Source organism: Anas platyrhynchos, chromosome Z, assembly GCF_047663525.1.
Source record: "Anas platyrhynchos isolate ZD024472 breed Pekin duck chromosome Z, IASCAAS_PekinDuck_T2T, whole genome shotgun sequence".
Taxonomy (NCBI): domain Eukaryota; kingdom Metazoa; phylum Chordata; class Aves; order Anseriformes; family Anatidae; genus Anas; species Anas platyrhynchos.
In genome coordinates, this window is record NC_092621.1 from 249565 (window position 1) to 276674 (window position 27110).

At 51.7% G+C, this 27110-nt stretch overlaps 2 protein-coding genes and 2 long non-coding RNA genes across 11 annotated transcripts in view; 2 read left to right on the plus strand and 2 right to left on the minus strand.

Moving 5' to 3' along the window:
* LOC106018282 (uncharacterized) overlaps positions 1-5878 on the minus strand; it is a 43654-nt gene extending 37776 nt beyond the window's left edge. For 2 of the 4 annotated variants that reach the window (XR_011805752.1, XR_002403883.4), the window contains exons 1-3: positions 5319-5878; positions 4956-5141; positions 1806-3205 (exon numbers count right to left, since the gene is read on the minus strand). This is a non-coding gene — a long non-coding RNA (uncharacterized lncRNA). The remainder of the gene's footprint in view (positions 1-1805; positions 3206-4955; positions 5142-5318) is intronic. The other 2 variants (XR_011805751.1, XR_011805750.1) reach the window with 2 other exon arrangements.
* Positions 5879-6095: 217 nt separating this feature from the next.
* RAX (retina and anterior neural fold homeobox) lies at positions 6096-8432 on the plus strand. 2 transcript variants are annotated; one of them, XM_027447135.3, is made up of 3 exons: positions 6096-6559; positions 6682-6908; positions 7598-8432. In XM_027447135.3, exons 1-3 carry the CDS (start codon positions 6283-6285, stop codon positions 8048-8050), a joined length of 957 nt encoding a protein of 318 aa, XP_027302936.1. In that variant the 5' UTR covers positions 6096-6282; the 3' UTR covers positions 8051-8432. The 2 variants fall into 2 exon arrangements, with proteins under 2 accessions (XP_027302936.1, XP_027302937.1); XM_027447136.3 differs by having other exon boundaries at positions 6682-6896.
* Positions 8433-12410: 3978 nt separating this feature from the next.
* On the plus strand, positions 12411-26230 carry LOC106018280 (uncharacterized). 4 transcript variants are annotated; one of them, XR_005261866.2, is made up of 3 exons: positions 12411-14129; positions 22065-22255; positions 22710-26230. It is a non-coding gene; the product is annotated as an uncharacterized lncRNA (long non-coding RNA). The 4 variants fall into 4 exon arrangements; XR_003493025.3 differs by lacking the exon at positions 12411-14129 and adding an exon at positions 19979-20714; XR_005261864.2 differs by lacking the exon at positions 12411-14129 and adding an exon at positions 21295-21523.
* On the minus strand, positions 16325-21231 carry GRP (gastrin releasing peptide). Its single transcript, XM_027446855.3, has 3 exons — positions 20802-21231; positions 19622-19872; positions 16325-16715 (listed from the first exon to the last, which is right to left on the minus strand). Exons 1-3 carry the CDS (start codon positions 20947-20949, stop codon positions 16662-16664), a joined length of 453 nt encoding a protein of 150 aa, XP_027302656.1. The 5' UTR covers positions 20950-21231; the 3' UTR covers positions 16325-16661.
* Positions 26231-27110: the final 880 nt, after the last annotated feature.

Below are 27110 nucleotides of genomic sequence, written 5' to 3' on the forward strand. Positions count from 1 at the left end.
GTGGGACAACAGTCACCCACAGCTGCACGGCGGCAGTGCCAAGGGGCAGACAGACACAGAACCTGCCACGTGCCTTGCCTACTTGGCCATCTGGATTCTCTGGTGAATCCAGGCAGCACCTGCAGGCTGCCCTTGTGCCTCCATGAGGCAGAGCAGGGCTCAGCCCTGGCTGGAGAGTCCCTGCCCTGCCAGCTGTGCACCGTGCTTGGTCCCATCCTGCTGGGAGCTGCTGGTGCTGGGAGCTGGTCATGATGCCAGAGCTGCCAGTGGAGAGGCGGGCAGAGGTGGCAGATGCTGGCCCATGGGACATCTCTGTGCAGGAGGGTTCTTGGCTGCTTGCAATCTTCTTGAGAAAGCTTGGCAATGACTGCTCAAATCCGAGTTACAAAGTTGTTTTAAAGCCTGTTATTAAACATTTCCCCCACTGCAGTCCCCAAGAAAACATGCTTCCCTCTGTATTTATATAAAGCTGGTAGGTGTCTCCACACTGTTCTGTTACTTTACAGGGTGAATTATTTTATCTCTAAAACACCACAGTAAACAAGTCTAAGACTTTTGACCTTTGAATTAAAATGTGCCTGGGACATCCAGAAAATCTTATTGAAAGCATCTGGTGGTTTAAAGGAGCTAATTAAGTTCGTCAGCACATATAGGATCAGCATTTTCACGGTTTAAAGGGTCAGAGAAGAAAGTACAGTCAGAATCACCAAACAAGTGATTAACAAGATTCAAAAAAAAAAAAAAAAATCAGGGTTAGCAGAGGCAAGCGGGGCTGGGAGGTGGCTGGGGGCTGGCGCGGGATGGATCAGGGACCCCGTCCATGGCAGGGGACGCTGCCTGGCCCTGGTGCTGGCCACAGCCAATCTGATCTGCTGCTGGAGCAGCCTGGGCTGCCATTGGCACCATTTTTAGTGTTGTAGATGTAAAAACTCTCAGTCTGGCATGGCCTCCGCTCCAACTGGTGTCTCCCTGGGCTGCCAGGGCTTGCGCCTGCTCCCGGGCTGGCACTGGGTGTGCCTTGGGCTGGTGGGGCCAGCGCCACTGCACCAAAGCGCCCCAGCAGCTCTGTGTGGGTCAGCATGATGGCCAGGGCCTGGCCGCAAATCTGCCCTGCTGGCTGACCCCGGGCAGCACGGTGCAGCTCATCCCTCTGGCACCAGCTGTCCCCATCCTCCCACAGCAGCTGCAGAACTATGAGGTAAAAGCTGCCCTGGCTCCCACAATTGTTTGGGGATTCAGGAAGCTGCCCCGGGCACTGTCTGGAGGAGCCACGTGCTTATTTTAGAAGGCAGGAGTGGTGGTGGCAGGCAGCAGAAGTGGTGCTGAGGCCCTGCTGGGCTGCAGGCAGGATGGAGGGGTTGACAGTGCCCAACCATGACAGCCAGCACCCCAGGACCACCACTGCCAGGTGGCACCTCCACCACAGAAAGCTCCCAGTGACCCGTGGGCAAGGGCAGCAGGCTTGGGGTGAAACCAGCAGACCCCAGAGACGGCAGGGCCTGCACCACTCCCAGCTGCCCCCATCCCCAAGCAGCCAGTGTGGCCTCTGGAGTGCAGGGATCCCTCAGAGCTGGGCACTGCCATCAACCTCAGGGGTGCAGCATTTCTCAGGGGTGAACCATTCGCAGGGCCTCAGCACTGAGGCCTCCCCACAGCTCATCAGGCTTAGCCCTGGAGACGATTCACGGGAGCCTGGAGCACAGAGGGCCGGCAAGCAGCATGCTAACACCAATTTGACTCAATTAATATAAATAGATGTATATAAATACATCAGTGTGTATAAAGACACCTATCTACATAAATACCTGAAGAGATGATGCAATGAAAAAGCAGGCTTCTGTCAGAGTTGCCCATGTCCAGGCGCAGCGGCAGCCCTGTAGTGGAGCCCCAGCGGCTCCCCCTGCCCGCTAGGCCGCACTCCTGTGCCGGGCGGTGCCGCAGCCCAGAGAGGGGCTGGGGGCTCCTCGGGGAGGTCTCCAGCAGCTGCCAGGCCGTGGGGCTGGGCACCCTGCTTGGGGGGCTGCTGGGCTGGGGGACCAGGAGCTGCCTGCCCACCCCAACTGGTCTGTGAGTCTGGGATTTTGATTCTGTGAACTCATAAGGACAATAAAGTAAGGTATTTCTCCAAGGTCTTTCACTAAATAATCTTTCTCTTAAGGCTGCTGGAACCTAAAGAGTTAGATACTGCATGTGCATGCATGTCTGTGTGTGCATGTGTATATGTGTTTTGTGCATGTGTGTGCAAATCCACGTGTATATATGTGCATGCACCTGTGCGCATGTGTGCATATGAGTACATGGCTGTATGTGCACGTGTGTGTGTGAGCTGCACGGAAGAGGAGCAGATTAAAGGCATTAGGTCACATGGGAGCTACTGCTGGACCTGCCCTACCTGGGATTTGGGTTCTTACAGTTAATAGGATCGCTGGAGCTCAAGGCCGTCATCCCATCAAGATAAATGTCTCTGGTGCCCACTTTTAAGCAATCCGAATTCAATTAGGCTAATTGGAAAACAAGTAAAGAAGGATTTCATTAATATAGCCTTACAGCGTGAACCTCCACTCCCCTGCCCTGGAGGGATGTTCAAGCATGGCAAACCCAAAGCCTGAGCCCTTGCACCAGGCCCGTGCCACTTACTGTCCCAACGTGGCCACCCCCACTCCTGCAGCAGCCATGGCTGCTCCTGTGCCCATCACCGAGGCAAGCACTGGCAGCAGCTCACTCCAGCCAGTGCTCCTTGGGGTTTCTGTCCTCGTGGGGGAAAAAAAAAAAAGAATAAAAGGGAAAAAAAAAAAAAAAGCTCTCCTAGAGATGGAGGAGAAAAATCCCACCAGAAAGGAATATCAGGAGGTGACTGTCAAGGTACAAGTGCTGAAGTGATGGGGAGGCAGCAGCTTTCTTATACATCATGCTTTCAAAGAGATTCTTGAACTGCAAACTTCTGCAGAGAGAGAAGCAAAGTCAGTTTTTATAGCTTTTAACAATCTGTGATGTGATTCAGAGCATGCAAACTGCAGCAGGGTACAGGTTCCTGCTGGATGAATATTCCCCCTACATTGTCGATTTGCTGTCTGACCTTGAAAGTCCTGTTCATCTCTCAGGGTGGCAGTCCCTGCTGAACATCACTGGTCTGGAGAATGATTTCCCACCTGCAGACTGACTTCAGCTTCAGATGTCTTCTCTACAAGGCAGTAAATTATTTTAGCTTGACATGAAGACAAGAGAAAAGGAAACATGAATCTGGGGCATTTTATGGTGCCAATTTCACTGTGCAAAGCCCCATCCAGTACACTTGTCTTAACAGCATCAACAGGTTCAAAACTATTCCCATTTAGTCTTCATTATGCATAAACCAGAAGTAGGCATTGGGGACAGCTGCACGTTAGAGATTCTCCATCTCAAGAATTCTTGTTAGCTTCCAAACATAATTTCAGCAATAACTGTTGCAATAAAAATGCATTGAAACTAATATTAATAAATTAAAAAGGTGGTGGATCAGGGGCCGCCTTTGGAAAGACAAGTAATAAATCCCACCTACTTGATTACCTAATGAATATTCTCAGATCTGATTGCCCTGTACACTTCCAAAGAGCAATGGTCTTTGTGAAGCTGTGATGTACCATCAATTTTTTTAGGCTTCATACCTATGAGACATATCCCAGGAGACTGTGACAACAGAGATTCAGCTAGCAGCCAGTGCATTAGACCCTAAAGGAAATGTTCAGATGCTCCCCTTTCATTCACCACCCTAAACTCTCTGTTAGTCTCCGACTATTAGAGGAACCATCAGTTTCTGAGGAACCCTCAGAGTTTCTGTGCTGCAGTCAGAACCTTCCTCCTCAGCGCCATCTGATGCTTCATGTGTGTGTGTGTCAGGGCACTGAAGTCAGCATGTATAAAGCAGGGCAAGAGAGAAAAGGCAGCTCCAGAGCTGGAAGAGACAGAGCTGGTCTCTGCTCTGATACAGTTTTTTCCATATTTTTACATGTTTTGACCCAGGGAGTTGCTGCTTCCTTCAGTAACTCCACTCCTCTGCAAAAACAATGACAAAAACGGCTCTAGACTTTCTGTACACCTGTCATGATCTACTGCTGAGGAGGGAGGAGATTGCTGTACTGGGGAGGAAGGTCTCTCATGTACGGTGTGCAATGTGCACCCTGCTTTGGGGTGGAAGTCTTCTGCTGTATGTCACATTGGAAGTAATAGCAAAAATTCTGAGTCTTGTTCCTGTATTTGCCAATTCTGACAGGAACCTGAAAAGTTGCATTTGTGCCATGATCCAATACCCTTAGTGGCTCTTAACTGCCAGGCCAGGGTCTGACCGAAAAGCTTATGCTGCTTCATCTCACCTTGCTTTCCTTGCTTTTTTTTTTTTTTTTTTTGTGTGTGTGTGTGTGTGTGTTCGTGTGCTACAACAAGCAAAAAGGATTCCCAAGTGTGCCTGGGGTTTCTGGAGGAACAGGCATGTTTAGTGCTGGTTGTGAGTGCCATAAAAACCCAGCTCCAAATTAGAAGAAATTAGGGACATTGCACAGTTCATTCATCTTCGCTAATGGAGTTCTTGGGAAATACACATGTAGATTAAAGGAACACAATGGCCCCTGGCTGATTGCTTTGAGTACCCTCCAATGCCCCTACAATGGTATTGACTTGCTTTTTATATCGTGCACAAAAGCCACACTAACCTTTTTTTGTCTCTTCTGTTGGCCTCTTCCCTCTTTGCCAATGGATGGCTGAGCTTCCTCCCACCCCCCCTCTCACTCCCCCTGGAAGCAGCCAGTGAGGGCAGACCTCACCTGGAACTATTAGGAAAAGCTGCTGAGCTACAAGAAATTAACTTTGGGACATCAGACCATAAACCTTAAAAAGGTGTGGGCAAGGGCTGAAGCAAACGCTGCCAATCGGGAGGAAGACACAAAGATGGAGTGAAGATATCCTGAGGGAAGAAGTCATACCTTTCAGTAGCAAGTGTATCTGGAAGAAGCAGTACCAATGCTTTTCATTCACATACACCCTCCTCAGGCTCGAAATGGAAGCATCTTCGAAGCTAAATGCAGGCTGAAAACCACTCTTGACGCTATTGTGTTTGTCACTTTAGCTGGGACAAAAGATGGTTGGTACCTCAAAGAAATGGGCAGGTGCTAGCAGGAAAAAGTGATAAAGAGAAGGAAAGAGAAAGGCAGGGAAAATAATAATGCAGAAAGAAGTAAGTTGGAGGCGGGAGACACGATGGTGTTCCCCAGTTAGGACTGCGCTGAGCCCATGTCCTCCACCAAGCCCGGTGCAAAGCATGGTGTGGGATCAGCTCTCCAGCTCACCTTCAAAAGCAAACTGTAGATGTCCCGTGCACCCTGTCCTGCCTTCTAGCCTCCAGCCCCACTCCCTCAGCAGGGGACTGGGCTGCCGAATTGGCTCTGCTCACATGGCCTGTCGTCCTCCGTCCTCTCGGGAGTGATACCAACAACTTGAGCCCAGACACCACCGCCCCCGCCCCGATACCTCCGGAGCTCATCCTCCCAAAAAGCCCACGTGCGTTTTCACCTGGGCAGTAAACGTGACTTGGAAGGCTGCCGAACCCAGGGCAAGTACCCCGTCGGGGGACCACAGCAGCAGCTTTTACCCCCGGGGCTTTTCACCCTCTGCGTTTAGCCGCGGGACAGTGCCACGGCCCCCTCGCGCCTCTCATCTGAGATGAAAACCGCCTCGGCGGCCGAGGCGCCCTCCAAAGGCGCGGGACAGGCGCGGGCTGGAGCTGCGGGGGTGCTCCGGGAGCCTCTGCCCCGGGCCCGTCCTCCGCGCTACCGGCAAGCGGCCCCCGCGCCCCGAGCCCCGCCGTGCCGGGTCGCTCCCCCCGCCTGTCCCACGACGGCTTCCGACGGCGCTCGGCCGGCCGCGGGGCTGCGGCGGCGGGGCTCGGCGGGGCGCCCGGCCAGGGCCGGCCCCGGCGGCAGCGGGGGGCCGCCCAGCCCCGCCTCGGGTGGCGTCGCCCGGTGCCGTCCGGGGCCGGCGGGGCGGGGAGAGGCGGGGGCAGCGGCGGCGCCGGGGGGGCCGGAGGGGCGGGGGGTCAGCGGGCGGCGGCGGCGGGGCCCTGGGGATGCCCTGCCTCCCCGCCAGGCCGGAGCGGCGCGGGGCCTCGCCTTCCCTCCGGCCCGCCGCCCCCCGGCACTCCTCCCCCGCCCCAAGGAGGCCAGCCCCGCCGGGCGGCGCCGTGCCAGAGCTGCCCGCGCCGCCCCGGGGCCGGGCGGGAGCGCCGCCGCGCCGGGACCCCGGGCCGGCCGCCCCATGCACCCGCCCGGCGCCCCGCTCGCCATGGCCGAGGGCGCCTTCTCGCTGTCGGCTCCGGCGGCGCGCAGCCCCGGGGGGAACCCGTCGAGGCTGCACAGCATCGAGGCCATCCTGGGCTTCCCCAAGGAGGACGGCCTCCTCGGCCCCTTCCCGCCCGACGGCGGCGCCGGCAGCGCCAAGGAGGCGGACAAGCGGGGTCCCCGGCACGGCCTCCCCAAGATGCCCGGGGAGCCGCCGCCGGCCGAGCGCCAGGGCCGCGCCGAGCGCTTCCAAGGTGAGCGCGGCGGGCGAGGGGCGCCGGGGCCCGGGCGGGCGGGCGGGCGGCTGTCCCCGCGCCCCGGGGCTGGCCCGGCCGGGCGGCCGCGCTGCCGCTGACTCGCCTCTCTCCCCCCGCAGAGCCGTACTGCCCCGGCAGCGCCAGCCCCGAGCTGCCCGCCGGCGGCGGCGAGGGGAAGCCGTCGGACGAGGAGCAGCCCAAGAAGAAGCACCGGCGGAACCGCACCACCTTCACCACCTACCAGCTCCACGAGCTGGAGCGCGCCTTCGAGAAGTCCCACTACCCCGACGTGTACAGCCGCGAGGAGCTGGCCATGAAGGTCAACCTGCCCGAGGTCCGCGTGCAGGTAACGCCCGCGCCCGCACGGACGGCCCCGGCCCCGGCCCCGGGAGTGCTGGTGCAGCACGGCCCGGCCGGGCTCGGCGCGGCCGCGCGTTGCCGGCGCCGGCAGCCCCCGGCCCGGCTCGGCCCGGCCCCGCACTCGCGGCAGCGGGAGGCGCTCAGCCCCGCCGCGCCGACGGCCTCGCTGCTCCGGTGCCGCTGCCGGAGCCCCGGCCGGCGCCCGGCCGAGCGGCACCGCGGGGCGCGGGGCTCCGCCGCAGCTCCGGGCTCGTCTCCGGCCGGCCCCGCTCGCACGGCCCCGACGCGGCAGGCACAGACCGGCGGAGCCCGGGGCCGTTTCGCGTTTGGCCGCCGCCGGTTAAGCGGCGTGTCCCGCTCCGGGGCACCGGGGCGGCAGAACCAGGCGGTGGACCCGGGAGCGGCGCGGCCCCAAGGTGGCTCCGCACAGCCCGTGCCCGGCCAGCGGCAGGGTGTCTCCAGAGGGCCCTCACCACGCTTCTTCCCCAAGCCCACGGGGAAGCACCTCCAAGTCCGCTCCTGCCTCAGTGCCTTCTCCTGCTCTGCCCTGCCCTACTCTATTCCCTCTGCTCCATCTCATGTTTCCCTCTGTGCCTGGGGAAGCCTTTGCCTTCCATGGCAGTGGCAGCGCTGTCCGGGGGCAGCGGTGCCTGGCTAACACGGCTGTGCTTGCAGGTGTGGTTTCAGAACAGACGGGCCAAGTGGCGGCGGCAGGAGAAGCTGGAGGTGACCTCTATGAAGCTTCAGGACTCACCTATACTCTCCTTCAACCGCTCACCACAGGCGACCCCCATGGGCCCCCTCAGCAGTAGCCTGCCCCTGGAAACGTGGCTCAGCCCGCCTGTGCCCAGCGGCACGGCCCTGCAGAGCCTGCCTGGCTTTGTGGCCTCTCCGCAGAGCCTGCCTAGCAGCTACACGCCACCGCCCTTCCTGAACTCTCCGGCCGTGACCCATGCGCTGCAGCCCCTGGGGGCAATGGGGCCACCGCCGCCTTACCAGTGCGGGGCCACCTTTGTGGACAAGTTCCCCTTGGACGAGGCGGACCCACGCAACACCAGCATTGCTGCCTTGAGGATGAAGGCCAAGGAGCACATCCAGTCCATTGGCAAACCCTGGCAGACGATCTGAGCTCCTTCTTCCAGCACCTGGGACAAAAGCACTGGGAAGGCTGGTACCGGGATGCCCAAGGGATGCCCTTGACCCACTCTGGCTCCTCTGGACAAGGACCTGACAACGGAGGGCTGTCCCTCACACCACCTTTTTCCCCATGCCCTGGCTTGCTTTGTATTTTGTGGTCTTTTTAATCTCCTTTTCCACATGCCCTGCGGAGTTAGGGGTCAGATCATAGCTTAGGAAAAAAATCTTTCGTTCTCCCTTCTTGGCTGGATGCTTTAGTTGCAATAAAAGCTGAAGTAGGGCGAAGAGCGGCGTAGGGTGGCTGGGAACCAAGGCCTGTGTGATCTGGGGAGGGTTTTCTGTTTGCACCATTAAATGCCACAACTGGTGTGAAGGCTGTGCGTTGTGTGTCTGCACAAGGGGGCTGCCCAGGCCAGGCCCTTCGCTGCCTCTGGCGTGCGGTGGGGAGCCGCAGGCCTGGCCGTGGCCCTTTCCCTCCTTGCAGCCTAGCCTTGCTGGGGGTCTCATACTGCCCCCTGCCCCTGGCTGTGGTGGCTCCCCTCAGTCACTGCCGGGAGCTCTTGATGGGGCCAGAGGTGTGGTCCCACGGCGGGCGCACACCCAGCCAGTGGCTCCATGCTCTGCAAAGAGTGGCCGGGGCCCCACCAGGGCCCAGCTGCAGCGTTCCCACACCCAGCAGGACAGCCCGGGGGCCGGATGGGATTTGCTGCCCCCATCCTGGGCTGCCGGCCCACGCCACCACCTCAGAGAAGGGTCTGGTAGGTCCTGCAGGTCCCTGGCTCCTCAGCCCAGCCGCTGCGTGGGGGCTGACTGGGGCAGCTGGCCTGGCAAGCCTGGGGTGCTGGCAAGGCACTCGGCTGCGCTCACCCCACACTGCACAGCACCCTTCCCGAGCTGCCTAAACTAAATTTGCGGCATCTTTATTTTCCATTATCTCCGTTACTGCCCGTAATGGGGCTGAGAAGCTGTAATGAAACACCCCTTCTCCTCCACTGGGCACGGGGCGCTCTGCACACTCTGGAGGTTGTGGCAATTAACGTTTCTCATTAGGGAAGGGAGAAGGATGCACAAGCGTCCTCATTGTGTCCTGGGGATGATTCAATGCAGACTGGGAGACCTCTCCTTTCACCATTTCCCACTCGTTGTGGCCAGACAAAGGCTGGCTTCTAATTATATTTTCACAATCTGTGCGTATCTTTAAGAGTCCTGTCAGAAACAAGTATGTCAGCTTTGTTCAGCTTCACTTCAGGGAGCTTTTTAACCTCAGACAGCAGTTTCTAAACATCCCTTCACAGCCTCCTCCACAGCAGCCCCATCCGTTGTCTGGAGAGCTCCTTTTGCAGATAATAATGAGAATCCCTTTATTTTGAAAACGCCTTTCCCTCCCTCTTTGGCCTCTGTGCGCATCCAGCCTGCCTCTTTGTATCAGGCCCCATGCTGTGTCCGGGCTTCCCTTCCCCAGCTGTGCTGGCCTGGGGGGCATGTAGGTGTGCCCCGCTGCCCCTTTTACAGGTGAGCTTTGTATCACTGAGGATGCCCAGAACACGGGGCTTGCAGTAAGGCACATCTCCTCCGGTGGCTGTGAGGGAAAGATGTCTCCTCATGTTTGTGATGTGCCTGCACACCTGGGCTGCGTCAAAAGCAGACACACATTAACAGATGTCTACACAGGCTGCACACACCCTGGTACCCCAGGGACAGGAACAGTCCTGCTTGGTGTTACTCGGCTTAAAACCCTCCTGCACATGAATGCATTTAATTGTCACCCAAAACCTGTTTCCCGTGCTTGTTGCTCACGATTAGCAAGCAAAACCCTGAGATCTCAGTGGTGTTCTCCCACATTTTGCTGCTATTACCCTCCCTCCCTGTTGCCTCCCATTCTCCGATGTCCTGCAAAGCCACTTGAAAGACCCCCTGACTTTCTGTTCAGCACCGGAATCAGCACTGACGCTCAGTAACTTAGAGTCAAGCACTAATAACAGATAGCAACAGGACAGTAAAGTGAAGACACCTATTCACTTTTATCAAGCTTTTGATCCAAAATCTGCAAGCAAAAAATGGTAATTACGTCAAGCTGTGTCAATTGTTCTCTTACTCGGATATTAAGCAGGTCTTTTTTATATTTTGTAAATGTGAACCCTGCAATGGATTATCTACACACAAAGATAAGTTGTGTGCTTCAAGGAAAGTGACAAGTTTATTGCTAAAAAGAAACATTCTAATCTGCTAAACATGAGTGGTCACAGAGAGATAAATATTTTTAAAACCAATAAAGGGACAGAACTTGCATCTCTCTCCTACCTTGTCTGGTTTCCTGTATTCCTACACTTTCTCTCAAATTGTCCCATTCCATTTTAAAAGCTCATTTGTTCAGTTTGTTGTAAATATCTTCTCCTCCTTAATTGGGTGCTGAGTCTAATAATCCTGCCTCGGCTTGTTAACTGTACAATGGCAGTCAGAGTTAATGACCCATTAGTGATTAATTCCTTAACCAGCATCTAATTGCTCACTGTAAAACCTTTTCTTAAAAGTGGATTAAATCATCTAGATCCTTAACCACTTCTTTACTCTAACTTTGCTAAGACTCTTAGCCTGGCTGTTTCTGAGTGATCTATTTATTCTTTTGCTTAAATTGTATTAACAAGCTAGTATTGTTAGCGTCTATATTTGACTTCTTTGCAACATCTGAAGTTCTAAGGAAAAATTACACCAATAAAAGATAGCGAGTGAAAATATTAAGAAATCTACGCCCTTGCAATGGAGACAATTTCAGACAGAAAACGTTGTTATGCTAACCATGGCATTTGAGAGAAGTGGACTTGTAGGACAGGGTGGCCAGGACATGGGAACAGGTACTTGAGGTTATTGGATAGTAATTTGAGGTTATTGGTAGGGTAACCGCTCATGGCAGTGTGTAGGCTTTGGTGGGTGAAGCTGTAAACACTTAGAGTTTTCAGAAGTGTGGCCTGGTCTTCACTCAGTGTCCTGGTTACGGGGCATTTGGCAGGGGCTGCCCCAGGAGACTCCTGGGAGGGATCGGTACATGCGGGACAAATCCTTGCCACCATTCCACACACACAGATGTGCACAGATGCTCTCCTGGGGGTACCGCACCTCCTTGCTCAGGGGATGTGATGAGCCGGGAGAGGCAAACCTTGCTGGGACTGGGAAGGAAGACAGTGTATGTCTGCTACCGGTCAAAAGGGAATTACTCATAGTTAAATTGGCCATGGGGCAGGCAGCCAGTATCAGCAGCTGAGGAGCTCTTTCCCCTTTCCTTCCAAATTGCATTTTAATTGAATGAACAGGCTGAGCTAGGACCCTAGCTATGTTTGGAAAGCATTCCAATACATTTCCAGGTAAATCCCACACGACCTGTCTGAGCTTCATGTTTTTTACCTGGGGAGAGGATGGATAGATATACATTTATTCATATTATACAGTTCATGAGATCACCCACTGTGCATTTGGCTTCAGAATTTTGGAAAAGTAAAATTGAATCACCATCTCTGCATCTGCTTCACCTGTAGCAATCTCTCCACTTGCAAATGAGGTTAATCCTGGGTGATTTCTCATTAAGATATGAAATGTGGAGAGGCGGACAGCTTTTCCTGAGAAGTCTTTCCATCAGGCTTGGCTGCTTTTACCCAGACAGAAATCCCAGGCTTAATATAGAGAAGTGCTCTGTAAAGTTTTGTACAGGTCAATAGCATGAGCTATGCAGGAGAGAAGACAATTATCATCAAGAGCTTTGAAGATCTCTGAATTAGTAGTTACAAATAAAATGTCATCATGAAACTTGGTCTCAATGCCACCATTTTTCAGCAGAAAGTATACTCTAATCTCCTTTCTTTCACAACCCTGTTCAAAATCCTCTCAGTATTCAAGAAAACTCACAAAGAATCCTGACCTATTTAGGTTGAGTAGAGTTCTGACCCACAGTTCGGCTCAGCTGCTTTCCAGTGAAGCAAGCCTGTCTCTCTCAGTCCCTGATGGATGGTGTCAGGAGATGTGGCCATGTAGGTTAGCACTCGTTAGTACACCCTGCTGTCACCCCTCTACAGCAGCAAGCTGGCCATGGTGTCTGCTCTACAGCCATGACAGGTCACAGCCCCAAAGATGAAAGCACACAGAGCTCAGTCACAGTTCAAATTTCTTATCTGGGCTGTGGGAGTCTGGGGCAATTTTGTTCCCTTTCTCTGCTGAGGACTTGTTAGTGTCTGCAGGTGAGATGGAGACCTGAAGGTTCTTCTTTCCAGCTGCCTCAGCTACATCTGACAGGGGTTGCAAGTAAGAACGTTTAGGTACCTCCTATTGGGACATAATGTGAAATCCAGCTCCAACAGGCATTAATTCAAGGGTTTTTCCTTCACCTACAGTGTTTTTGGGCCAGACATTCAAGTTCTTTCTTCCATGCAGTCAGCATTGTCCTGTGTCACTGATGCCATAGGATATAAACTTGAAACTTTATTGACTTCCTTCATTAGAGTTTGTCAGCCACTGAGTACCCATTTATAAAATCCTGTCATGGGAGCAAATGATGGAATAAATCAAACAAAAGAGAGCAGAACAAAAAGCAAGGAAGGAGATACTGATTAGGACATTATCACCCTGACAACATTACCAACTTTTCTGGCACAATGAATATTCTGTCTCCTCTCTCCTAGCATCTCCATGTCCTGCCAATGGATGATGTGAAAATTGGCTGACATGTGGCTGTCATCTCTTTGGCATATGAAATTTCTGCCCCACTAAGAACCATGAAATAAGCTCTGGTCCTGTACAGAAAAGAAGTTGAAGTCAGCTAGCCAAGACTTTCAAGAAAGAGTTTAACTGTAGGCAGTAGGAATTTGGATGGCAAGAACTGAAGCTTTGGCAACTGATTCTCAAAGAAGGGAGTGTTTGGGTAAACAAAGAGGATGGTGTTCCAGTTGCTGACCATCTCAGGTAGGTCAGATGTCTCTCTATTGAATCCTTCTCAGAGAGTGGGCAGCTGCAAGGAGTAAGACAGAACACTGGACAAACCCAGAATACCAAGGAGGGGATGCTAGTTTTAAGCAGTATTTTTAAATAAATGGCTCCTCAGAAAGTTTGGCCCACCAGCAGCCCTCTCCTGCTCAAATGCCACTGCTGGCTGCAGAATAGCTCAAACACAGCATGGCTTGTATGGCAGGCAAATCTGCAGATGGTTATGCAGATGCCATAAACTAGTGTTTATGGTGAACCCATCATAAACATGCTGATCCCCTATCCCCTCCCTGCAAGATCCTGTCATATACTTTCTAGTTTATTAGATGCTGCCTCTGTGGAACAGGAGAGTGCCATTTAACATGCAGGGAAACTGTGTCTCAGAGACATATGACTTACCCAGTCATCAGACAGGGATGGTACGACTGAGTTACCTATGCATATGCTTTTAGCGACATTTGGGACCCCTTTCGGGTAGCCTGAGCCACCCACACAGGCCGGGCACATACCACACAGGCTTTGCAAGAGAGAGAGCCCTGCTCCCTCAGACCCACAGCCAGAGGCCAAGGCTGCTGGTGGCAGCAGGTGCTGTGCTTTGGATCCCACCTGGAGTCTGTACGAAGACTGCCTGAGCCTTTGGATGGAGCTTCGGCTTTTGGGCTAGGCTTCTTCTCCTCCCTGGGTGTGCAACACACGCACACCTTCAGTGCCTTTGGCCACATGAAAACTCAAAGCCACCTTCCCAAGTGCCCTTCTGATTTGGCTCAACCCCTTCCTCCACTCTGCCTTCATCACCGACAGGGCAGGGTGGGGGACGACTGATTTAGATGTGTAAGGAAAACTTTCCAGGGATGGCATCATATCGCTGGGGGTGGCTGAGCTGCAGCATGCTGAGCGAGGTCCTTCCGCTTCGTGTGGTGTGAGGGAGGGGAGGCAGGGCTGGAGCACCAAACACCATGAGAGCAGAGCGATTTTGCTGAGGTGCCAATCCTACCTGCGGGCCGGGTCTCACGCTGTCTGAGGGCAGGGCGGTGATCGGCCAGAAAAAGGAGAAATGGGAAGCGGTAAGCAGGCTCGAGTGACAAAAGCCCCGGGCCAGCAGGTAAGTCCACCGGGTCTCCGCCGTGGCTGTCCTAATTTGGGATGCTCGCTCAGGTGACCGGAATTTGCCCTGGAGCCCAGGGTATCTGCAGCGCAGCGCGCAGGCAACCACCGGCCGCCTACTGACCGCCCTCCCGCACGGCGAGGGGCCGGGAGCGGCCGGGGGCGCCGCGGCCCGGGGCTGCGTCCGCTGCGAGGCATCCGCTGGCCGGGGGCGCCCCCTGCCGGGGCCGGGCGGAGCTGCGCCACCGGGCCCGTCCCGCCGGGCGGCCGCGGCGGTGCGTGAGGCGGGCCCGTGCTGCGGCAGGGCAGGCGCCTCGCTGATGCGCCGCGTCGTCGGCTCCCCGTTACACGGCACGGCTGGGTCCGGAGGCTCCCCCGGGTGCCCCTGGTCCCCCGGCCCAGCAGCCCCCCGAGCAGGGTGCCCAGCCCCACGGCCCGGCGGCTGCTGGAGACCTCCCCGAGCAGCCCCCGGCCCCTCTCTGGGCAGCCTGGGCCAGGGCCGCGGCACCGCCCGGCACAGGAGTGCGGCCTGGCGGGCAGGGGGAGCCGCCGGGGTGCGCTACCACAGTCAATATCCCCAAAGCTGTGTCGCTCAAATAGAAACTGGAGGTTCACACTAGCCTTGAACTGAGAGGGTCCTAAAGCCAAATCTTCCGTCCTCTTAAGGGGGGAAATACAATAAATGCAATTATGCCAAAGGAGGGCATACCAGTGAACGAGCAGGATATTGTATATCCCACTGCCTGGACAGAGTGCCAAACTGCGAATTGCCTTCTGTAGCCTGCTCGGCCTCAATGCTCAGCTCCCATCATGAGATCTCTCCAACCTGCACAGCCAGCTTGCGAGTGCCTGAAGTCCATTGTTGCCATCAGTCATGCATCTCAGATGCATGGTTTGTGGCTGGGCTTGCTCACAGCTGCCTGAACCTAGAGTGGGCAATGTGGAAGCCAGCTCACACCTGAGTGTCTCAGTGATGCCTTTTCCAGATCCTTCCCCAGCAGTCAGTGCACACCGGTGTACCTAAGAAGTCCCTAAACAACTGCATCAGAGATTCAGATGTGTTCAGACCACTAGCTACAAGGCTTGATGCTCCGAAAGGGATGAAGTTGCCTCAGCAGTGGTACTGAAAAATGGGGCGCTCTGACAGCTGGCTCTGACCTGTGCTTGCCTAACAGCTTGGCCACCTTGCAGTGCCCTGCGCTGCAGGCATGCTCCTTGCAAGGTCCCGCTGGTGCAAGTCCTGTTCTCTCTTGCCTACTTTCTCCTTAACCCTCCTAACCTTTTATCCCCGAGTACACAGTGGCTCAGCCTGTGCTCTGGTGTTTAATGAACAGCAAAGGCTGGTGCCCCCGCTCTTGTGGTGAGTAAACAGCTCATGGACTGTGGCACTGCTGTTTTAGGAGGCACCATTTTCTTTCTTATTCATTCTTCTTTGACTCAGGTCTGTTACTCCTGTCATGATGAGACAGTCTATTACCAAAACTTCCAGACCCTTCTTGTAGCTGCATCACATAGGCACAGCTGTGAGCCCATGACTTGAACAAACACTTCTGCTCCACAGCATGGGCCAAGGAAGGTAGAAACTACACTAAAGATAGATCTTTGTCCAGATCTGCTTCTCCTGCTTTGTGCTGGGCTTCCCCCCATCCTCACGATCTGGTCTGTCAGTGCTCTCACTTGAGAGGTGGCAGCACATTATCACCTTGCCTGGGTTTTTGATGAAGGGACTGTCCAGTTGTGTACTGAAAACTACAAGTAAGCAAGGAGCATTGCTTAGCTAAAATGTGTTGTAGCCCCACAAAAGGTGTCACTCACTTGTTCTCCTGGGAGGCAATGTTCTTCCTTTAAACTCCTGTGGAAACATGAAGGTGCTGGACCTGCTAGTCACATCTGTAGGAGTGCACGTGGGGGGGGGAGCATGCTCAGCTGCCACTTCGCCTCTGAGTCAAACAAGGCAGAGCATCGCTCAGCAGACCTGCCTGCTGCCTGCCGTGGCAGTGCATCGCGTTCCCTGCACTTGGTGCAGAGCTACCTTGAGAAGGCAGTGTCAGCTCCCCCTTATTGAACAAAATGACAGGCCAGGGAGCAATTCAAGAAGAGCTTCAGTGGAAAGTGAATCATTCTATTGTGTCTTTGTTACTAGCTATGACACAGCCAATTTCCATTTTACTAAATAAAAGTATAAACTCGGCCTTTTCGTTCAAACTATTTATTGCAAATGTTGAAATGTCATGTAATTTTAAACTAAGAGATGAACTGATTAGATAGACGTTGTATAATTAATTGGAAGACCCTTCCATGACAATTATGCATATCAAAGCCATTCAAGTGAGAAAATGCAACCTTTAAAACGAAGTAGAGTGTAGTCATTGCTGAAACATACAAGAATATTTGTATTTAGATATTTTACTCAAAGGAAATATTGTTTACAGAAAGAAAACCTTGTTGATTATCTGATACAATCAAGTGTTTGTGAAACATAGTCTCTTATGGAAAGTATTCCATTTCTTCAAGGTTTAGAGACCTTCTTTCAGCTTGGAGTGTTCTCTTTCGTATTCACAACTTGAAGCAAATACTCCATCATCTAATAAAGAGAGAAAAATAGTATTTATAGATGAGTCCTGACAAAAGTCACTCACTAAGTTAATAAGCCTAATACACTGGCTGCTCTGTGTATTCAAATAAAAAACAAATTCCTAATAATCTTTCCAAAACAGAGCTCATTTTTCTCAGTTAGCTTAATAACCAACTGCTGAAGTACGAGGAAAGTCGTTCTCCTGAATAATTCAGTCTGCCATCTCATTTATATAATGTCTCATTAGTGATAAAAAGCCAAGTCACAGAAACAATTTAAAGATTATTTTCCAACTTACTTTTTACACTTAGACCAGCTTGCAGAAGAGATTTCCTTTCTGTCCTTTAACTACTTTAATTGTAGTTAATGCACTGAATAAAAAGCAGGCAAAGTCTTCATTTGCTAATTTCATTTGCATTAACTGAATATAGGGAAAAGTAACTCAGGCACACCACCCTAAGCCTAATTTCCTGTTATGCTCAATTCTTGGCCATTTTGGCTATGTGTGTGCTATGATACTTACCCTCCATTGGTTCAGTCTGCTAGAAAGGGTTTTTAAATTATGATTATTATTTTATTGTTATGGAGAACTGTACAGCACAGTGTGAGCATCAGTGGTGAAGAATGCACTGAGTGAATGTGAGCTAATAAACAAGACCCTGAATTGAATTACCTGAAGGAAATATCTGTATTTACTGCTGCAGACTCTGACTTTGGGGGTAGTAACTTCCGACTTCAAATTTAAAGTTCAAAATTTAAACTACATCAGTTACTTTTGAAAAATTCCATGAAATAAAGCAACCAAGTATACTCAACATGGAACCCCTCACATCTAGAAAAATCTACAGAATCAAAATCCAAAGGTCATTTACACTCCTCTGTCACTGCATATATGTATGTCCGAATTTTGCATGTACTAGAATTCCATTTTTTTAAATAAACATTGCCACTTTTAAAAAACAATTTTAAAAAACAATTACCATTAATTAAAGGTTTAGGAAATTATCACAGTCTTCTAAAATCAAAGCTTACATTTAATCTTCAGGTCTTCTGCATCAGGAAGGCAGATCTCAAGCAGATGTATATAGATACATAGTTTGATTTTTAGGTGTTGGGTTTTTGCTTTCCGAAGCCAACGGGAAAAATACCTTCCATCTTCTCTAGGCTGCATATAATCAGCTGTTTGTGTCCAACAGACAGAAAGGACAGCTTTGGCACTTCTTTCATGATTATGCTTTACTTCAGGATAGAGACAAACTAACTTTATGCATTGGAAACAAAAGGTTCTATGGCAAAATGAGGTTCTGCCAGTTGTTCTATGTCTTAATTACAGGAAAGACATATTTATTTTACCCCTTATTTGAGAATTCTGGAGACTTAAGGCAATAACCTCATTATTCCATGTATATGTTCAATGCCTGACCCCAAAACTGTGGATATTAATTTAGGGTAAAAGTACACATGTGAATAGAATTCAGTAAGGGCAATATCTGTCCTTTTTAAGTATGATTTATTACCAAATATTTATAGACGTCAAAATATTTCCCTCTTTACATAATGTAATGGAATTTGTTTGTCTAATTTGATTACAAAGCTGCACACAGCAGAGCTGAGGATGCAATAAATAGCTTACTTTTTAGATAGTATTAATCACAGTTGTTATAAGCATCACTGACATAAAGCCATAGCCAGAAAGAAACATATGGACACCATTCATATCAGTGGTGTAAGAGACGTAAAAGCACAACTTACTTTAATGAGTAAATCTTTATCCTTATGCAAGTCAGTGACAAGATATTCACTGACCACTGTGCTAGGATTCCAAGAGGGAGACCAAGGTGAAGTTAGCTGAGGAATATTAACTACATAATATCACTGTAGAATATGGGAAGAAAAAACTCTTCCCACTAATGTCTTTAATGGTGTGTATTATTCTTTCTATACTGTTTCAATGTCAACCAGAAGAATCCTGCAACTCTATCACCATTTCTGAATTTCGTGCATTACAAAGAAAGGAGTTTTCTAGTACATTTTGCAGTTTACTTGATAAGTCTTTTAGACTCAGATTACTTTCTGTAAAACCTCACGAATATCCTTACGAGTGCATTTCACAGGATTTTCCAAAAGAATAGGGGTGAATCTGTACTTGTACCAAATCTGTACTTGTACCAAATCTGTACTTGTACCAGCTTTGTTACCTCATGAACTAGGACTCATAAGTACACTAACTTAAGAGAGGAAGAGGCTGGTCCTAGGTGCACATTAAAGCTTGTTTGTAGCCACAGATTCTTTCTGCGTGACCAGAGATGACCACAGTAGTGGTCCACATCATCAGCCAGAAAAACTGATGCCTAGGGGAAAAAGGCTTTGGCATGAGCCAAATGCAGAGCTAGGAGCTGAATAAACCCTCCAGTTCAGCTGCTCCATCCCCTGGGGCTGCGGCACCTTGAAGGCAAACATGATAATGGCACCTGGAATGGCAACAGAAGGGAACAGCTGGTGTGATGTGCTTTGCACACAATGCTCTTTGCCTTCTCTCTGCATGCACGCCTGTTTTTCACACTAGCTCGTTTTTGCTGAGTTGATACAGAACTTGCTGTTGATGTGGACATCTCAGCACGAAGTGCTAGGAAATAAAAGAATATAACAACTGCGCAACTTGAAGGGAATCCGGACACTGTAATCTGTTGAACACCTGTCGAATTTATGCCCAGTAGCAAATCAGTTCATAAACAATATAATCTGTGACTGACAATTTCTAATCAAGAGTAAAATCCTACTTGACTGAATGACTAGTGCATTAGGCACATTTCTATTATTTTTCTGGACAACACAAAAGTTAGATGAAGCCAGTATGTCACTGTAACACAAAAGTTGACTTTAAGGAATGTTTTTACAGATTTTGTCTTACTTACATCTTTCCAGCTGCTATTGTCATCTGTCTCCCAGGTGTTCCTCGTATACCAGGGAAGCCCTCCTTTTGAGAAGTGAGCACTTTTATTTTCATTCCCTTCCAGCAGCCGTAACAAATATTTGGACATTTCTTCCCACTGCAGAGAGTCATCCAGCTGCTTAATATTTTCAGGTAGTGCTGAAAATGGGATCTTGTTTTCTTCTTCATAACCATAAGGAAAATCTCCAGTGCTCTTTTTCCCCATTAAATGTCCTGTAAGAACAATGACTGTAGCATGAAATTCACCCAGACAGGCATGGATTTGATAGCTCAAACATCAGCTGGAAGTTCAAATTGACCGATAGTGTGAGGGAAGGAGAGGGAAGGGGAAAGAGCAGGGAAGATGTTGAAACTGAAGCACAGCTGGGACTGGAGATGTTGTCGGTGTTGTGCACAACTGGTTTCCTACATTGGCAGAAGGAATGTTTCTCCAAACTGGGCAGAGATGACCACGCATTTTGCCTGGAGCTAGGGAGAGGCACCTGGTTAGATTTGCTGGAATAAGGACTGGACTGAGAAGCTGAAAGTTTTAGACTTCCCTTGCCTTGATGTGGGATGTGGGAACTCTAATATTAAAGTCTACGCTCCAGTGCCTTTCCAGCAGCTGAACTGGATGCGTTTTTGCCATCCCATGCTTTGCTGCCATTAAAACGCAACCGTAATCGGCGCTGGGCTGCGAAGGAGACCACCGGGAGGGGCCGGCTCCGTGCTGCGCACCCCAGGGCAGCGGCTGCGCCTCGGTGCTGGGGAGCTCCGGCTCCTGCCCAGCCGCCCTCGGGCTGGCCTCTGGTTGCCGGTCTGAGCACGGAGGCAGCGGGAGGCGACACGGTCACCGCGTACCCGCGCCCTCGTGCAGCGCAGCCCCGTACCGCGGAGCGCGGCACGGCGGGGCCGGCAGCACCGGGGCGGGCGCGGCCGGCGTCGCCCCTCCTGTATCGCCCGTGCGCTCGCCAAGTGCCGGCACCGGCACCCCGTGCCGGCCAGAGCCCGGCGCTCCCGGGCGCGGTGCCGACGGGACGGCCCCTGGCGGGGACGCGGAGATCGCGGAGCAGCAGGTGGGACGGAGCCCGACGGGATGTGACGGGACGGGACGGGACGGGACGGGACGGGGCGGGACGGGACGGGACGGGACGGAGACTTACCCACAGCCCAGTGGCTGCCGCGGGGGTAGATCTTGGTGAGCGCGGGGGAGCCGCCGGGCTGCAGGGGCGCCGCGCCGCCCTGCGCTGCCAGCAGCGCCAGCGCCAGCAGCGGCAGCGCGCCGGGCCGCCGCGGGCCGCCGCCGCCCATCCTATCGCTACCGGTGCCCCTGCCCGTGTCGGTGCCGGTGCCGGTGCCCGTGCCCGTGCCGCCGTCGAGCCGCCCTCCGCTGCGAGCCGGCCCCCGCCCGGGCTCCGGCTCCGGCTTCGGCTCCGACTCCGGCTGGGCCAAGCGCTGCCGCCGCCGCCCCCCTTTATACGGAGCCGGGACCGGGCGCGAGCGGAGCTCCCGCGCCTGACGCCTCCTCACGGGGCCGGGGCTGCGGCCGCCCCCGGCCCCCGTGCCTTCGGCCTGCCTCCGGCGGGGGCGGGGGCGGCCGCACGCAGCCCGGACCCCCCCGCTCCGGCGGGGGGAGGCGAGGGGGCGCCGCTCCCGGGGCTCTGCGGCCGCCCCCTCGGGCCGCCCTCCCCAGCCGCCGCCCCTGCACCGGCTGCCCCGGGGCCGCTCGCCCCGTCCCGGCCGCTCTCGGGGACGCCGGGGGATCCCGTACTTGCGGGGAGCGCCGGCAATTTCGCTCGTAATTTGCGATTGTAAACCAGCATTTGCAAGCCAGCAACTTCTGAGAAGTTTGAGATCCCCTCGGCCCCCCTCGGCCCCCTGGCGGGTGTGCTGCCCTGCGGGCCGGGCGGGCCGGGCGGGCCGGGTGCCCTGTGCCGGGAGCGTGGCGGGGCCGCGGCGGGAGCGCAGGAGCCGGGCGAGGGAGCGCGGGTGCGGGCGGCCGGGTCTGAGAGCGGGGGGGCTCTCAAGCTGCCAGGCCAGGCTGCAGCACCCGGGAGCCAGGGTGTCTGCCTTCCCTCTCTGTTACACTACTCTCTGGAAGGACTCTACGGTCCAAACGAATCTGCCTGCATACAGAAAGCACGACAATGTCCCCAGAACTGATTTGCTGCTCCAGCCTGAAATGACTGAACGGGGTGACAAGCTTTTGGAAGAGCTTACGGGAGAAAGTTGCTCCAGCATTTTTTTGAGGCGGAGAAACCATTGTAAAATGACAAAACACAAAGGACAGCATCATTTTAAGTTCATTGAGAAAAAAGATCTTGGGCAAAGAGTTCCTTTGAATTTTCAGCATTGCATGAAATTACTGTCACTTGTGTTTATGAATATGACTCTCAGGTTTGCAGGACTTTATTCTTGCCTTGCAGAGAGACCCTGTGAACTTTCCAGCACTCTGAGGCACCCGGAACTGGCCGACTTCCTGATAGTTAATGGGTGAAAGGATTTCCATCCTGAAGAGATGCTGAAGAGGAAAGGGTGGGTGAGTCGCTGAAGGAATCAACAGAGGACTGTGGAGGCCATGAAGAACTGGAACAGTTAAGGGCGTGGTCAGCTCCAGGTACGTAGATTTGGTGGAGGGAAGGTGGATGAGTAGTAGAGGCATGCGGAGTCCTGATGTGCTGTTTGTCCCAGAAGAGAACAGACACAGGGATGTAGTCTTCTGGAATTGGCACAGCTTGTGTGCTGGTTTAGTGTCTAGAGAAATGTGTCAGGATACAGTTAACGGAGCTAACTGCAAGGGACTTGCCAGGTCCTTCAGCTGAGCCTACAAAACTAGAACCGAACTATACCCATAGTTCTTTCTTAACAGAAACTACCTTGGGTATAAACTAACATAATTAGTGGGCAAATTATCCAGTACAATCACTTGTGAAGTCAATTGTGTGGCCTACTGTATGAGCTAAATTGTTCCCTTGTTTAGTCTTAGTTTATTGCATCTCCGTTTACTGCTTCATGCGTTTCATTCTTTTATTTTGGTTATTAATTATGCATTCTTGTTTAATTTACAATAGTATTTCCATGCCTCAATCAGGAGTTTCACTGTGCAGCCTGCAGCTCAGCTATGGAAAACACGTGCTCTGTGCTGAGCAACAGATGATCAGCTGCATCATTGCCACCCGTGGGAAATTCTAATTGCTCATCACAATTCGAGACAGGAAATGGAAAATTCAGAAAACTGTCTATTTTCAGAAGAAAGCAAAGCAAAACGTTTGCCTTCCCTAAGCTGCAGTGGCCGTACTGAAAGCATTCCAGCTGTCCTCACCTCCCTGCCTACTACTCTGGAGCCATTGTGCTGGGGCCCCAGCGTGCTCCCCGCCACCCTGGCCTTCCCGGCCCATGGCCCCCAGGCCCATGAGCACAGCACGGTGCAGCACAGCCCCGCACGGCATGGCCCCGTAGGGCCAGGGCCTGATATCGACAGGGCAGTGGTTGGCTGCTGGCACTGCACACGGGCTAACCTGGGAAACCGCTTGCTTTCTGCTGCTACCTTCCACACAATGCTTTTGTTACTTTTCAGCCATTTCTGGTGGTTTTGCCTCTGTTGCTTTCTGCTGGGTTTATTGCTGATGAATAGCATAAACCAAGGTTGAAACCTCTGATCAAAAAGTCACATACAGCTAAGTCACATACGGCTGTGTGCAACGCCTATGCTGTTAGCAGGCTTTGGCTAGCAGTGCCAAAGCATGAATTCTTACTCAGTTGATTGTTATCAAGCACTCCTAAGTCTCACTTGCTACAAACACTGTCCAAACAAATAAACCTGTCTCAGATTTTGTATATATACTATGTCTTCGTATGTTTCATGTGCTAAAGGATGTGCCTTCACATTAAATCTCATTTCATTCTGTGTTAGGTTACTTTAATTTGAGTTTGCTCCTTATGCACTTCCATTTTTGTATCTTGCATAATGGTCTTAATTTGTTTGCTCTTTAGGTCATTAAAATTACAGTGAAAAGTACTGATCTACAGAGTTGATTGAACTTGGATTTGATTTTTCTTTTTTAATTGGGATTGACTTTTTGACTTGAGGGACATTTTTTGCTGAGAAAAAAAAAAAAAAAAAAAGAAACTTATCTTCAGGGTTTGTCATAAGGTACATTTTAAAATCATGTTAACTACCCCAAACATTCAACTGGCTTATCTGAAGCAAGCCACTAAGAGGGTTTTTGGTCTTTCTGGAAAAGGAAAATAATTTTCCTAAACTAGAGCTACCGTAGAGGCCTGTTAATCTTGTAAGGTTCTACCTTTGCTTTTATACTGACAGCCATCATGACAGCCTGCTCTCATCATTGAGTTCAGTGGGAGCTTATCCTTGCTCTTTTCAGGAGAAAAAGACCTTAATAAAATCTTCAGTCCCCCAGTTTGCACATGTATCTTGATTCATGCAAACACTCAACTGAAACCCATGAAGTTGGAACTTAAATATTGAGCCCTCAACATATCTACAGAGAGTATCAGAGACAGACTTGTGCTTTTCCAAAGGAGCCTAGGCTCTGTGGAGTCTAGGCTTACACACACCCCAGAACATATTGTATTGTTTGTAGTATGCGCTGGACACGCCGGAAACTCTACTTCATTTGTCTGTAAGATATAGCTGCCTGGTGAAAAGCTGCCTTTCTTTGGGGATCAAAACATCCATCAGGGCATTCACAGGACCTTCTTCACCCTCTGTCAGAATGTCTGGCTGCCACTTTAGCAAATCCAATCCATGACAACCAGCAGAGGTGAGCTGACCTGTTCTTCTATGCCTTGCAGTGGGCTGAAGAGAAGATAATGCTTGAACAGTTGTACCTGGACCACTGAGTAGGGACCCAGGACTGGTGGGCACAGAGCATGCAGATGGCAGGGAGCAGCAGCGGCACTGGCCCTGACCAGACTAGGACTCTGTGACAGCCAGCAGTTGGTTATCACAGCACCACTGGGTGCTGCTCGAAGGAGGCAGGCTGTGGCCTGCTACGTGAGCAGCTGGTCCTGCACACAGCACCTCGTTGGGTGCGCTGTGTCACTGCGTCCAGGACGACTTAGACCCAAGGGAACACATGCCTGAGTAATGCTGCTTGCCTGTGGCCTCAAAGCAATTAGGCAGACAGGTTAATTAAATGAACTAACTGAATCTCTTCAATAAAAAACTCTTGCAGCTTGACAACCCCCTCCCCAGGTCCTTAGTGGCTTTAGAGGAGTAGGAGAAAATGGCAGTATCTTCAGACTGATGGGGCATGAACTGGTGCACTGCGTACCTTGTCTTGTCTTCCAGCTAGAACAGGGTTGCAGCTAGAACAGAGCTGCAAACATGAATGAGCAGCGCAGCACATGGAAAACACACCTGCAAAAAGAACCAAGTACTAGATCTCAAGCAGAAAAAAACAATCTTTAGGACATAAAACCCAAGCTTCCAACTAAAACTAAGCCAAAGCACAGCAAGGATACTGAATAATTCCCATCTGCACATGCAGAAAGCGGGCAAGACGAGCATCTTAGGCCCCGTGGTGGCTGGGAGCACCTCCACCACGATGGCAAGAAGCCAGGCAGTGGAGCGCGGGGTGGTGTGTTGCCACCAGCAGCCCACACGCTGCCGGCCTGGCCTGGCCCCTGCAAAGTGTGTCTGGGAGCCGAGCTGCCAGGGTGGCAGGGGTGTGAGGCACAGCCGCGTGCCCTGCCTGTGCCTCGCCAGCAGCAGAGCAGCAGCCGGGGGGAGGTCTCGGCACTCAGGGAAGGATGTGCTCTGAGTCCAATCGCCATGGCAGGGCTTGTCCTTGGGTTGCAACTTGGACCAGGCGCAGGCTGAGGACCGCTGGCCAGGGCTGTGGGGATGGGTCCAGGGACGAGCTCTCTTCCCTGGCCTCACTGCCACCACTCAGCCCAGTGACAGGGCTGGCCCACTGCTTTGACATGTTTGTGCATTACAAGCATGTCTTTCTTTGCTTCCTCATAAGGATAAAAAAGTAACATGGATTTATCCTAATTCTTATTTTTTTCTATTAACCTCCTCAGGAAAAAAAAATAATTTAATAATATACAGAAATAATGTACTGGAACCCCCACAACAGGAAAGGATCCAGGTACAATAAACGTATGCAATCAGTTTAAGTGACTTGTTCATATGAGACAACCTTTATTTCTTAAAGAAGAAATCCAATAACATAAATTCCCATAACGTAATAACATAATAGCATAAATTGTGAATGCCACATCCCTAGAGGTGAGGCTGGATGGGGTCTTGGCCAACCTGATCTAGTGGGTGGCATCCCTGCCTATGGTGGGGGGTGAGGGGGGAGAGAGGTTGGAGTTAGGTGATTATTCCAACCCAAACCATTCTATGATTCCATGATTCTATGAAACTCATGGTTGAGCTTCAATAAAAAGCTTTCTGTATTTTCAGATACCTTTCTACTTGCCATGTATCTTTCCCTGTGGCAAAGTGAACAACTGTTGTACTTCATGGCAGAAAACAGTAATGGACTTTAAATGCTGATATCAGAATAGCACTGTTTATTTTGCTTCCTTCACATTTTAGACAAATATGATTGTTCTATCAGCAAGACAGTTTTTATGGAAATAAAAAGGGATAAAAGAAAAATGGTGTACCTTTCATCGTTTTATTTGTAGTGATTCTGACGTTACAGATAGCGATGACATATGTACAGAGCAAACAATGGTTTAAGCATATCAGCAATGTAATAATAGGGCACGATCACTAAGGAATACTTTGTAAATGTTGAAGATGCTGAATGGACTAGTCTTCAGCGCTCCAAACCCGTATGGAGGGCAGGCGTTCTGCAAACAGCCCGAGCACTGACTTGAGCACTGACTCTCTGCAGCAACAGTTCCCTGAAGAACTGCAGACATTTTTTCAGAAAGGAGCTCCACAACTTTGCAGAGGCTGAAGAGGATGAACAACGTGAAATGACAAACATTTATTTAATGAGGCACAGTTTAAGATATTTGGCATCGTTTGTACCTCATTTTAGGAAGTCCTAGACCTCGACTGTTGAGGCTTAACTAAGGTGATGGCTTATTGAAAATTTAGTGTGTGTCAGAGGGCTGCATTAACCATCCCTTCTAGTTTTTTTGTTTGTTTGTTTGTTTTTGTGGTGAAGGGGTTCAATATTCAAGAACCCAAGTGGGAAGCATTTATGTTTCTGCATTCTTGGGAACTGCTGTTGGCCAGATGCAGGCAGTCCCAGCTGAGCCTTCCCAGAGAAGACCAAATGCTTCAAGCTGCACAGCTGTGCTGGCAATCTGGGGGAGCACACAGCGATGGGACACGAGCTGTGGGCACGCAGGGCTGGGACAGGTCACTGGCAGCCTGAGCTGGTGAACAGAGGTGCTGGGGCTCACCAGCCAGTGTGCCCGGGCCTGGAGAGGGGGGGCAGACCCTGGTGGACCACTGGGAAAGCTGGAAGAGGTGGCAC